Source organism: Ursus arctos, unplaced genomic scaffold, assembly GCF_023065955.2.
Source record: "Ursus arctos isolate Adak ecotype North America unplaced genomic scaffold, UrsArc2.0 scaffold_6, whole genome shotgun sequence".
Classification (NCBI taxonomy): Eukaryota; Metazoa; Chordata; class Mammalia; order Carnivora; family Ursidae; genus Ursus; species Ursus arctos.
Genome location: NW_026623078.1, coordinates 59,079,056 through 59,092,094, shown reverse-complemented (window position 1 = coordinate 59,092,094; position 13,039 = coordinate 59,079,056). Strand labels below are relative to the sequence as shown.

General features: G+C 35.5%; 1 protein-coding gene across 1 annotated transcript in view; it reads left to right on the top strand.

Annotated features, from left to right (window-relative positions):
* Positions 1-11,741, top strand: part of NUDCD1 (NudC domain containing 1) — a 77,022-nt gene extending 65,281 nt beyond the window's left edge. The window contains exons 9-10 of the mRNA XM_026495561.4: positions 7,825-7,984; positions 10,387-11,741. Coding sequence (XP_026351346.1) covers positions 7,825-7,984; positions 10,387-10,679 — 453 coding nt within the window. The 3' untranslated portion in view covers positions 10,680-11,741. The remainder of the gene's footprint in view (positions 1-7,824; positions 7,985-10,386) is intronic.
* Positions 11,742-13,039: the final 1,298 nt, after the last annotated feature.

Here is a 13,039-nt window from a genome sequence, read left to right as displayed (position 1 = left end):
TGAACCAACAGTCTGAAGCCCCTGAGCCCTCCCCAAGAAGCTGGGAAGCACCAAATAACTGACAATAGCAGCCTACTACTGAAGGAGTAAGAGCATAGAGAGACTCTGAGAGGCAGATATATAGTGAAAGCCTAAAGCTGGTCGTAAAATAGCAGAGCTGCGGAAGATAGATAGATAGATAGATAGATAGATAGATAGATAGATAGATAGATAGATAGATAGATCTTCCCACCAGAGTATAACTAAACTAGGGGAATTTGAAGCCGGGGATACACTGAAAGTAACCATAACCACAACAGAACTCAAGCTTAGATCAGCCTTTTCACAACCTTACTCTGTCATAACCACCCACACTAATGACCTAGCAGAATTGTGTCCATTCCCAGGCATAAATACTACTTACCTCAGTTTCTGCTCTTTTTCACATCCAGTAGTCAATCAAAAATTACAAGGCCAAAAAGAAAGAAAAAAAAAAATACAAGGCACACAAAAAGAAGAAAGTAAAAACATTCCACTGTCGAGAGACAAGGCAGACGAGGTAACCAAACTCAAATGATCTGTATTTTGGAACTACCAGACAAGGAACTTAGTAACTGTGTGATGTAAAAGAGTTTAGTGGAAAAGATGAGTTACATACATACATACATAAATGTAGAATTGTAACAGAGAGAAACTGTAAGAGAATAAAATAAACATTCTAGAAAAAGATACCAAGCAACAAAAATGTCTTCAACAGACTCATCAGTATATTCAGTACATCCGTAGAGAAAGAATTAGTGACCTTGAAAATAGGTTATTAAAAATTAGTAGAACCTAAACCAAAGTGAGGGGTGGGGTAGGGATTAAAACAAAAAAACTGAGCATTTAGGAGCATTTACATCTGATCGGAATCCCAGAAGAGACATGGAACATTCACCAAAATAGACCATATTCTGGCCATATAATCCTCAACAATTTTTAAAAAATAAGAATCATAAACGGAATGTTTTCTGACCGTAACAATTAAATTAGGTATTAGTAAAACAGAAAAATCTAGAAAACCCACAAATAATTTGGAAATTAAATAACACATTTCTAAATAACCCATGAGCTATAGTGGAGTGGATCTCACAAAGGAAGTTAAGAAATTTTGTATTGAATGAAAATGAAGCATAGTACATGTAGGATGCAGCTAAAGCAGTGCTTAGAGGGAATTTTTATAACATTACACGTTATATTAGAAAAGAAAAAATGTATCAACTTAATAGTTTAAGCTTGCACCTTAAACTAGGGAAAGAAGAGCAAACCAAATCTAAAGCAAACAGGAGAAAGGAAACTCAATAAAGGTAAGAGCAGAAATCGGTGGAAAATAATAAAAGCAGTGAAACCAAAAGCTCATCCTTTGAAAAGATCAGACTTGCCAAGTATCTAGCCAGAATAACCAAGGAAAAAGAAGACATAAATTACCAATATCAGCAATAAAAATGTGCATAAACGTCCAAAGACACTAAGGTGTAATAATGGAATATTACGAGCAACTCTGTTTTTAAGTTCCTTTGTCCACTCTTAGTTTGCAACTTTGAATGGAATTATAAGCCTATTTTCCTATCATGGCCACTGACCAACCCAAGAAGTAGATTAAATATCTTTCAATGGTTTGTTTTTGTTTTTTTTTTTTTAGTGACATAATCTTGTTTATTTAGCTGTGTGGAATACTTGATTTAAAATGAAGACAAGGAAGGCTGGAATTTATTAGGTAGAATGAATATTACACAATCTCTTACTGCACATAGAAAAATTCTAAATTGTTTACCTCATTAAAGCGTATGTTTTATCTCACAGTATATTATTATTTGCAGTTAGTATCATCAGACTAGTTAATTTTAATTTGTTTTTAAAACTTCCAGAAACTTGGTTTTGAGACTATATTTAGAGCATCCAAATCTTATTTCAAGAATAATTTGTTCACTTTTTTCTGGGCAGATCTGCAAACTACTGAAACACAGGCATTATAGGAAGGTATAAAATTAAAAGTGATGGACATACAGGCGGAACTATAGAGAAAATAGAATTTATTTGACAATAATATGACAAACAGAATAATGAATTTTGTGTTTCTTAGTTTTCAAATGGTGCAAGAGTTTAAAAATGTGTCTAAATGAATTATGCTGATTAACACAGAGTAAGGGTTTTCTTTTTAATAGCTATTCACACATTTCTTAGGCATAAAATTAAGTGCTGTATGATTCCATGAAGATCACTGCTAAGTTTCTATGCTTTCCTCATTAATGTTGTTCATCTCATTTGTTTAATTTGGAATGCAGTAATATTTAAGGAAGAATCTATAGGGGCACCTGGGTGGCGCAGTCGTTAAGCGTCTGCCTTCTGCTCAGGGCGTGATCCCGGCGTTATGGGGCTCGTTCTGGGATCGAGCTCCACATCAGGCTCTTCCACTGGGAGCCTGCTTCTTCCTCTCCCACTCCCCCTGCTTGTGTTCCTCTCTCGCTGGCTGTCTCTGTCTCTGTCGAATAAATAAATAAAATCTTAAAAAAAAAAAAAAAAGAATCTATAGAAGATGCCTAGAATGGTAATAAAGAATATTTGCGTTTACTAAGGTCTAAGTGCCACGCACTATGCAGGCACTTGAAATATATTTTACTCATTATAACAATTGTGAAATAAGTACTATTATTATTATATATTTACAGGAGAATAAAATAGGGTATAAGTATCTTACCTAGAGTCATAGTCCTCACCCTCAAAGAGCATATAAAGAAAATGAGATAAGTTCTATAGGAGAGGTATAAATTATTGTTGCCTTATTTCTTTTTATTAACACTGGAGAAGCCTGCTCAGAAGAGAAGGTACTATTTTGAGTATGGCATAAAGTACAGGCGTACCTTGTTTTATTGTGCTTCATAGATGCAGTGTTTTTGTTGTTTTTCTTGGTTTGGTTTGGTTTGGTTTGATTTTTTCACAATTGAAGGTTTCTGGCAGCCCTGTGCTGAGCAAGTCTAGTGATGCTATTTTTCCAACAGCATTTGCTCACTGTGTTTCCTTGTCATATTTTGGTAATTATTATAATAAAAAAGTTTGAAACATTTTGTTATGGTCATCTATGATCAGTCATCTTTAATGTTAACTATTGTAATTGTTTTGGGGTGCCACAAACCTTGCTCATATAAGATGGCAAACTTAATCTATAAATGTTGTATGTATTCTGACTGCTTGACCAACCTTGCCATTCCTTTCTCTTCCTCTCCAACCCTCCCTATTCCCTAAGACACAGTATTGAAATTAGGCCAATTAATAACCCTACAACGGCTTCTAAGCACTAAAGTGAAAGGAAAGATCACATGTCTCTCACTTGAAAATCAAAGCTAGGCTTCTTGCCCCAAATGGCTAGCAATGTTATGAATGCAAAGGAAGAGTTCTTAAAGGAAATTAGAAGTGCTACTCCAGGGAACACACCAGTGATAAGAAAGCTAAACAGCCTTAGCTGATACGGAGAAAGTTTTCGTGGTCTGGATAGAAGATGAAACCATCCACAACATTCCCTGAAGCCAAAGGTGAATCCAAATCAAGAACCCAATTCTCTTCAATTCTATGAAGGCTGGGAGAGGTAAATAGCTGTAGAAGTAAAGTTTGAAGGTAGCAGAGCTTGGTTCATGAGGTTTAAGGAAAAAAGCCATTTCCATAACCTGAAAGTGCAAGGTGAAGCACAGCAAGTTATCCAGAAATTCTAGCTAAGATCATTAGTGATGCTGGCTACACTAAACAACAGATTTTCAATGTAGACAAACAGCTATATATTATAAGAAGATGCCACCTTGGACTTTTCATAGCTGGAAAGGAGAAGTCAGTGCCTGGCTTCAAAGCCGCACAGGACAGGCTTGACTGTTTTCTTGGGGAATTCAGCTGTTTTTAAGTTGAAGCCAGTGCTCCTTTACTATTCTGAAAATCCTAGAGCCCTTAAAAATTATGCTAAATCTACCTGCCTTTGCTATATAAATGGAACAACAAAGCTGGTTGACAGCATTTTTTGGTTTTGTTTTTTACAACATGGTTTACTAAATATTTTAAGCCTACTATTAAGACCTGCTGCTTAGCAAAAAGATTCCTTTCAAAGTATTACTGTTCCTTGACAATGCATCTGGTCATCCAAGAGCTCTGATGGAGATGTACAATGAGATTAATGTTGTTTTCATGCCTGCTAACACAACATCCATTCTGTACTCCATGGATCAAGGAGTAATTTCAACTTTCAAGTTTTATTTAAGAAACACATTGTATAAGGCTATGGCTGCCATAGATTGTGATTCCTCTGATGGATCTGTTGAAAACCTTTTGGAAAAATTTGCCATTTAGGGTACCAGTAAGAACATTCTTGATTCTTGGGAAGAGGTCAAAATACCAATATTAATAGGACTTTGGAAGTTGTTGATGATTTCGAGAGGTTCAAAACTTCAGTGGAGGAAGTAACTGCAGATATGGAAATAGCAAGAGAACTAGAATTAGAAGGGGAGTTTGAAGATGTGAGTGAATTGCTGCAATCTCATGATAAAACTTGAACTGATGAACAGTTTCTTCTTATGACATGAACAAAGTGGTTTCTTGAGTTGGAACCTACTCCTGGTGAAGATGCCAAGAAGATTATTGAAATTGACAACAGAGGATTTAGAATATTACATGAACCTAGTTAATAAAGCAGAGGCAGGGTTTGAAAGGATTGACTCTCAATTTTCAAAGAAGCTCTGCTATGGGTAAAATGTTTTCAGACAGTATCACATACTACAGAAAAACCGTCATGAAATCAAGAATCAATGAATGCAGAAAGCACCATGTTATCTATTTTAAGAAATTGCCACAGCCACCCCTATCCTCAGCAGTAGCCACCCTGATGCGTCAGCAGTCATCAACATCGAGGCAGGACCCTCCACCATCAAAAATACTACAACTCAGGGGTGCCTGGGTGCCTCAGTTGGTTAAGTGTCTGCCTTCTGCTCAGGTCATGATCCCAGGGTCTGGGATCAAACCCTACATTGGGTTCCCTGCTCAGCGGGGAGTCTCCTTCTCCCTCCCCCTCTGCCTGTTGCTTCCCTGCGTGTGCGTGCTCTCTGACAAATAAATGAAACTTTAAAAAAAAGAACCCTTTTTAATTCATTGGGCCCATTCAGACAGTCCAGGATTGCTTTCCATTTCAAGATCCTTAACTTAATCATATCTAAAAGCCCCTTTTGCCCTGAAAGGTAACATATTCATAGGTTCCATGAGATTAAGATGTGGACATTGGGGGGGGGGGTATATTAGTGTACCATGGATGGTATACATGCATATTAAGAATCACACATAAATATGATAATTCATTTGGAATGATATACTTGATATTCGGGGTTCTTAAGAGTTCAAGCAGCTCATATAGCCATGGAAATAGGGGAAGTTCCTAGGGCAACTGATGGTTGAATGGAGTCTTGGAGGGTGAGAAGGAATCCATCAGGCAAGGAAGGGCAAGAAGAGTCCAGGCAGAATGCTGTGTGAAAGGTATAGCAAAAGCAAACATTGTGAGATTGCTGTTCCTGTAATGAGGAATACTTTGACTTCACTGTAGTGGAGCTATGTATAAAGTAAACGGGAGTGGAAGAAAAGGAACATCTAAGTCAGAATAAGGGGCACATAGCAAGAGAACCTACACCCCCATCCTCTTATTTCATGACTGATCTCCCTCAGTGGTTAGCCTTTTAGGTGGTGATTCAGGGCCCTCTGTTCTCTCAGTGTTGTCTGTTCATATATGTGAGGATCAGAGGTACATCATTTTCATTGTTAATACCCAATACATTCTTAAGGCACTTGGCTCATAAAAGTAAATGCATTTTTATGAAAATGTTTTTCAACCCATATTTGTATTTCAACTATTTTTTTCTTCTGTGAAAGCCCTTGGTAAATCAATAAATGAGAATGTTAGAGTGACATGCAGGGAAGAGAGCTTGAAGCAGTGTTGGAGCCATCAAACTTACTATAAAAGGCAGTTGGTGGTTTTGAAAATAAACCTCACTTAGCCACTGATTAGCAGGAGCCAAAGCAAGCCATGTGAAATTGCTGTTTTGTAATTATTAATACTTTGACTCCACTGTAATGGAGATACGTATAAAATGAGAGTGGAAGAGAAGGAATGTCTAAATTAGAATACAGGGCCCTTTTTTTCCTCCTAAGAATAAATGTACCAGTTTTAAGTGTTTCACTGTTATATAAACAAAGCTGCAGTAAACATCCTTGTAAGTATATATACACAGGTATAATCTATGAACACTGCCTGCCAGTCTCTCTCCCTTCTGTAGAGAAAAAACAAAAGCCCTATCCCCAGGCATTGCTGGGGCAACAGAAATGGGGTTGCTCTGACCAGGAGCCTATGCTGGCACAGCTGTACGCACAAACCCTCTTACTGGAGAGCCACTTCATAGTTTTCCCTATTGAATACAGGTCAGGTCTCTACCTCTCATTTTAACCCAACGTTTTATTCTTCAGTCTGCTCTGAAACTCAAGAGAACAATTCAGTATTTATCAAGTACTATGCATATTTTATGTTTTCTCCATTTGTGATGTGATTTTGTTGGTATGGTATTTAGGCATTTTTAACTCTGATAATATTTTTTTTTTAAGATTTTATTTATTTATTCGACAGAGATAGAGACAGCCAGCGAGAGAGGGAACACAAGCAGGGGGAGTGGGAGAGGAAGAAGCAGTCTCATAGCGGAGGAGCCTGATGTGGGGCTCGATCCCAGAACGCCGGGATCATGCCCTGAGCCAAAGGCAGACGCTTAACCGCTGTGCCACCCAGGTGCCCCTGATAATAACATTTCTATAAAGAATATTATTTCAACCTATTTCATTAAAAGAAGTATTCTTTTAGGTAGAATCCAAATATGAGTGTCAACCTGATGGTTTTGTATTAAAATGAATTCCTTTAGTCATCAGTATTGCAATAAAAGTTAACATAATGAACATTCTTGACATCGATACTGTAATTAAATAATACATCAAAGTAAATAATTTGTAAACAGACAAATTTGAGCTTGAATCCCAGCCCTGTGGTTTTTCTTTGTAGCCTAAAACAAGTTCTAAAACTTTCCAAGTATGTTCTTTTATCTATTAAATGAAGATATGTAATAGCCTTATAGGTTGAGATTAATATTTATAACATGCCTGGCATATAAGCACATGGTTATAAATCCTAGTAGCTATCATTGTTCTTGGTAATTATTACAAGTTAACCATTTATAAACTTCATATTTGTATTCTATGGTTTAAAAAATATTCTGCCTGTAAATTAGTGCTTTATGTCATATTTTAAACTAGGTTACTAACAGTTAAGAGGCAGTATAGTATAGTGCTTAAGAACATAGATTCCTGGAGCACCTGGGTGGCTCAGTCGGTTAAGCATCTGCCTTCACCTCAGGTCATGATCCAAGAGTCCTGGGATCCAGCCCGCACTGGGCTTCCTGCTCGGCAGGGAGCCTGCTTCTACCTGCCTCTTCCGCTCCGCCTGCTTGTGCTGTCTCTCTCTCTGTCAAATAAATGGATAAAATCTTAAAATAAAAAAAGAACATGGATTCGGGGTCCAAATCTCAGCTCCACTCATACCAGCTGACCTTGGGCAAGTTAACTTAAAGTACCTGTGTACCACTTTCCTCAGCTTTAAAATGGACATGACACTAGCACATTTCTCCCAGGAGCATTCAGATTATACATATACAAAGTTTAGAAAAGCTGCTGACAGAGTACTGTGTGTCAGTTACTGGCATCATCATTATTAATTTGTTCATTATTTTTCGTCACTTTTTATTTTAGGTGAATCTTGGGAGCAACCAGTACCTTTTCTCTGTCATAGTGGATCCTAAAGAAATGCCCTGCTTCTGTTTGCGCCATGATGTTGATGCCCTACTCTGGCAACCACACTCCAGCAAACAAGATGATATGTGGGAACACATTGCAACTTTCAATGCTTTAGGTATAAAGCAAACTCTTTGCAAGTGTTTTCCATTATGTCAAAAATTATGGTCATTTTTTTTAAGTTCATTTCTTTTCTTTTCTTTTTTTTTTTTTAATTTGAGCTGTCCTAATTATTTGGACTGATCTGTGCTATAATTTGGTTGCTTTTACTATAGCTGATGAATGTTAGTACTTTTGGAACAGAACAGTAGAATTAATGTTTTTAATGCTTGTACAGAAGGCCAGGACAGACTGGAAATCAAAGTGGTTATCTAACCACTTGAATCATTCTAATCAGTCATTTGTTTATTCCAAGTAAACTACACTGAACTAGAACCTGAACAGTGGGCTTCGTAATGCCCTACATGGAACTTGTATTCAGGTTTCTTCAGAGTAATCTTCAAAAACGTGATAAAATTGCTTTAAGATAATGCATATGAGGAGACATCTTTCATGGAACTTCTATGCAAAAGAGAGCCATTATAATGAAAACACTTAGGGAAATGGTGGTAAGCGGAAATCAAATTTATTCTGTAGGATAAAAGGTAAAATGGTTTTAAAACTATGTCTCAAAAAATTTTAATCTACATAATTGTAGACTTATCCAGTAATTGATTTTATGTCTAAATAATATTGTGTGGGAGAAGTTTTTTATATAAATTAGACACAGTTATTGCTTCAATATTGAGGATTTTGAACTGGCAACAGGAAGTAAAATTATACATTCTGAATACAACCTTAATTATAGAGGAGATTTGTCAGTTATCCTTTATAATTAATAACATAGGCTGCTTAAACTGGTTAATTCAGACTCCAAATGGGATTTTTATGATGTGGAATACAAGGTTTTGTTGAAAAATTTAAACACAGTTTTTAGCCTCTGTACTACAGTTTGCAATTCTGAATCTTTTTTCAGTAAAGAAAGTGCTATCATATAATTTTTATATGCTCAGATTCTTCATTTGTATCCCTGAATCTGTTATAGATGAATTCTGTGCTTGAATTTAAGTTAAATCAACATTACATTAGATATGTAGTCTTGAGATGTTATATACATTACTAATTTTCTCAAGGTTAGCCTGGAGCGCTAATTCTAAAATACTCAAATAGGTATCTATATCCCCTTCACTTTTTCCTCCTCAAACCCTGCTTAATATTAAAATCCAATATTGAAAGGCACCTGGGTGGCTCAGTTGGTTAAGGGTCCAATTCTTGATTTCAGCTCAAGTTATGATCTCAGGGTCGTGGGATCAAGCCCCATGTGGGGCTCAGCACAGAGTCTGCTTGAGATTCTCTCCCTTTCCCTCCACCCCTCCCCCAACTTGCCTGCACATGTGCTCTCTCAAATAAAGTCTTAAAAAAAAAGTAGTGATCTTCCTGTGCTCAGTCGTTCCTTTGCTCATTATTTGGTGAGATCTCAATTTACATTAGTGTCCAATTTTTTATCTCACATGTTATGACATTTAATAACCATGTCCCAATCTGAAAATCCTAATTTATATTTCAGAACATTAATGCCCTTTTAACCTGTAAAGATTTTTTTCAAAGACAAGATTTTTTCAAAGTTTAGTTTTCAAGGGATGTTCTAATTGAGTTTTTAAAATTAGATACTTGAATTTTCATTCCAGCTTGTGATCTCAAGGTTCTACTTCTGGAAGCTGAAGTACAACAAAATCCTGTTACATTGTTGGTATTGGTGTATAAAAATACCACTAACATTATAGGAATAAGAGAATGCATTGTCGTATTAGTATGTTCAGGCTTGGGGCCTATATTATGGACACACTCCTGAAATAACTTTACAGTGGTATTCCATAATTTTTTCCCATTTCTTTGATAAAGAAGATTCTGTAATGCTACATCTGTGATTGATGAGCCTAATTATTTTTTTTTAAAGATTTGAGAGAGAGAGTGCATGCACATGCGAGCGAGCGCGAGCAGGGGGAGGGGGAGAGGGAGAGGGAGAGAATCTCAAGCAGGCTCCACACCCAGCGTGAAGCCAGTTGCTCAGCTCAATCCCACAACCCTGAGATCATGAGCTGAGCTGAAATCAAGAATCTGATGTTTAACTGATTATTAAATTGGCATTTAAAGATAGTTTGACATGTTTTCTGTTCTATTGATTTTAGATTTTTAGCGTTTTAATTATTCATGGAAATAATAAGGAACTATGTTTTGTTTTTCTTAAAGAGTGAAACCCTACCTATTTTGTTCCTTAGGAATTAAAGCTATTTTTGCACCAGTGGGAGAAACAGATTATGGCTAATCATTAATGGTTCAGAATTCAACCACTATTGAATATTTATGGTGTATATTTTATTGAGGCATTTTAATTTATAATAAAAACTATGAAATATTAAATGTTTAACCACATTTTTCTTCTTTTTAATGCGTTTTTATTTATCTCTTATTTCTTGTCAGGCTACGTCCAAGCATCAAAGAGAGACAAAAAATTTTTTGCCTGTGCTCCCAATTACTCCTATGCAGCCCTGTGCGAGTGCCTTCGTCGAGTATTCATCTACCGTCAGCCTGCTCCCATGTCCACTGTGCTTTACAACAGAAAGGAAGGCAGGCAAGTAGGACAGGTTGCTAAGCAGCAAGTAGCAAGCCTAGAAACCAATGATCCTATTTTAGGCTTTCAAGCAACAAATGAGAGATTATTTGTTCTCACTACCAAAAACCTCTTTTTAATAAAGGTAAATACAGACAATTGATTACTCCAACATGTTGGCTTCTCTGTAGTGGAAAAGTATTCAGTGATAGCCAGAAGGTTGGTAGTTATACTATAACCTGTTAAGTTTTACTATGTTAAATAAAATTATCTTGTACAAATTTTTTTATTTTTTAAAGGATATTAGAAATATATTCAAGAGATTATGATTCTGTAAAAGTTATGGAACGAAGCTGCAAATTTAGAGGAAATTGGCTTTTGTAAAAAAAAATGTAAAGAAAGTATTAGTAAGTATAATTTTTTTAAAAAACCGTCTGTGGAATTTCATCTTTTATATGAAAGATGTACAGTTCAGTGTTTAAAAATAAAAATATTTATCATGTACTCTTTGTTCATTGATACAGGTTTCTCATTCTGTACTATAGAATTTTTGGATAACAGACTGAACTGTTGATTCTTGTAAATACTTATTTAAGTGGACTAAATAGCTGAAGTAGAAGGGGGAATACAACAGAAGTACAGCAGGTCCAGTTATTGTTACAGTTTGCTGAAAGACTAAGGTTTTTTTTTCAAATTCGTTTTTTCCATTTATTTAATTTTTATCCATTTGTTCTTCCACAGACATAGACAAAGAGAGATGATAAGATTCCACAAATTGTAGCTGTTATGCATTGTTACACAAACAAACCACCTTAAAACTCAGTGATTTAAAACAGGGACATTTGAAAGTCTGTGATTCACAGATTGGGCCTTCTCTGTTCTTTGTACCTGGCATCTCATTCTCCAGCAGGCTATACTCGTCTTATTCCTGTGATAGAGAAAACATTGCAAGAGGGCAAGCCTTGGTATATAAGAATTTATCAAGCCTGTGTTTGCATCATTTTGCTCCTCTTCCAATTGAACAAAGCAAGTCACATGGCCAAGTCTTAAAAGTCAGTGTGAGAGGAGACTGCACAGGAACACAGATAACAGAGATACAATTCTTTGGAGCCATTAATGTAAATCTATCACAGACAAATTATGATTTACCCTTGTAGTTCTCCTTGAACTTCTACATTAAAAAAAAAACAAACCTGTTTATACATTAAATACTTTGTGTCATGAATTTTAGTTTCTCATTATTTCCTTGGATTTTTTGGGCTTGCATTTACCTGGAAAATTGTTTACTTCATATACCATTTTAATGAGCAAAAACAGCCAAGATAAAAGGTAACCAGTCAGATAATCAAGATATTTATGAAATGGTAATTAAATGAGATGGTATCATTGGATCAGCAAATAGATGCACACGTTTTTTATTTACTTATAAGATGAAAATATGTATAATCTCAAGATTGAGAAGGCTTCTGAAGACCCAGAAACCAAAAATATAAAAGATTAATAGATATATTACAAAATATAAAATTTCTTTATAGTTTGTTAACAGTTGTAAAAACAACAAACTAAGAAAAGCTATTTGTCAATGCATAATAGAGGGTTAAAATCTAGAATCAAAAGAACTATTTTTCATAATAAAAAGCAAAGAAATTATACAGTAGAGAAGCAAACAAAAGATATTAACACCCAAGTCATAGAAGAATAAAGATAGCCAATACTTTTAAAATGATGCTGTCTCCCAGGTAATCAGGGAAATTGGTAAAAAATGTAAAGTTTTATAACATTGCATATTGGCCAAGATAGGGAAAATGGAAACTCTCCTATACTGTTGGTGGGAGTGTCAATAGGTACCAAGGGATTTGATATTATTTGAATTGTATTCAATTCAATCAAATATATTTATTCAAAAATATTATTTGAATACATATAAACAATACATTATCTAGATTTCCAGAAATACTAGAAAACACTCAGCATGTGCACAGAGCAATATATATAAGAATATACATTGAAGCGATGTTTATAATAAAAATTTGGAGGAATCTGAATGTCCTTCATTAGGGGAGTAACTAAATTGTACTTTTATATTAGAAAGTATATATATTATTAGTGTTTATAAAAACCTTTAAGTTAAATCCCTCTTTATGGGCCTGAAAACTCCCTGACACTCATTATATAAGTAATATTTTCCCTCTTATAGGAGAAAGGTGCAGTTAAATTGTAACACATGGTCAGTTTACAACAGGATTTGTGTGTTTTCCAAAAGAATAGACATACCTATGAGAACTCTGTTAATAAAAATGTATTTTTCTAATGTTTAATGTATATAGTAGAGAGGGAAATACCCCTTAGTGCCTCAAAGGAAATTAAGATCATGTGTTTCCCTGGTTCCTAAGTTTCTGCCGTGGGAAGGAAATAAAAAGAGCCAACCCCGTGTCTTTGCTTTGAACAAGTATTTTGGGTTTAAAAAGCAGGTAAGCCATGTTCCAAGAGAGGTAACTTGTGTTCATCTATTGCCAGCCACAT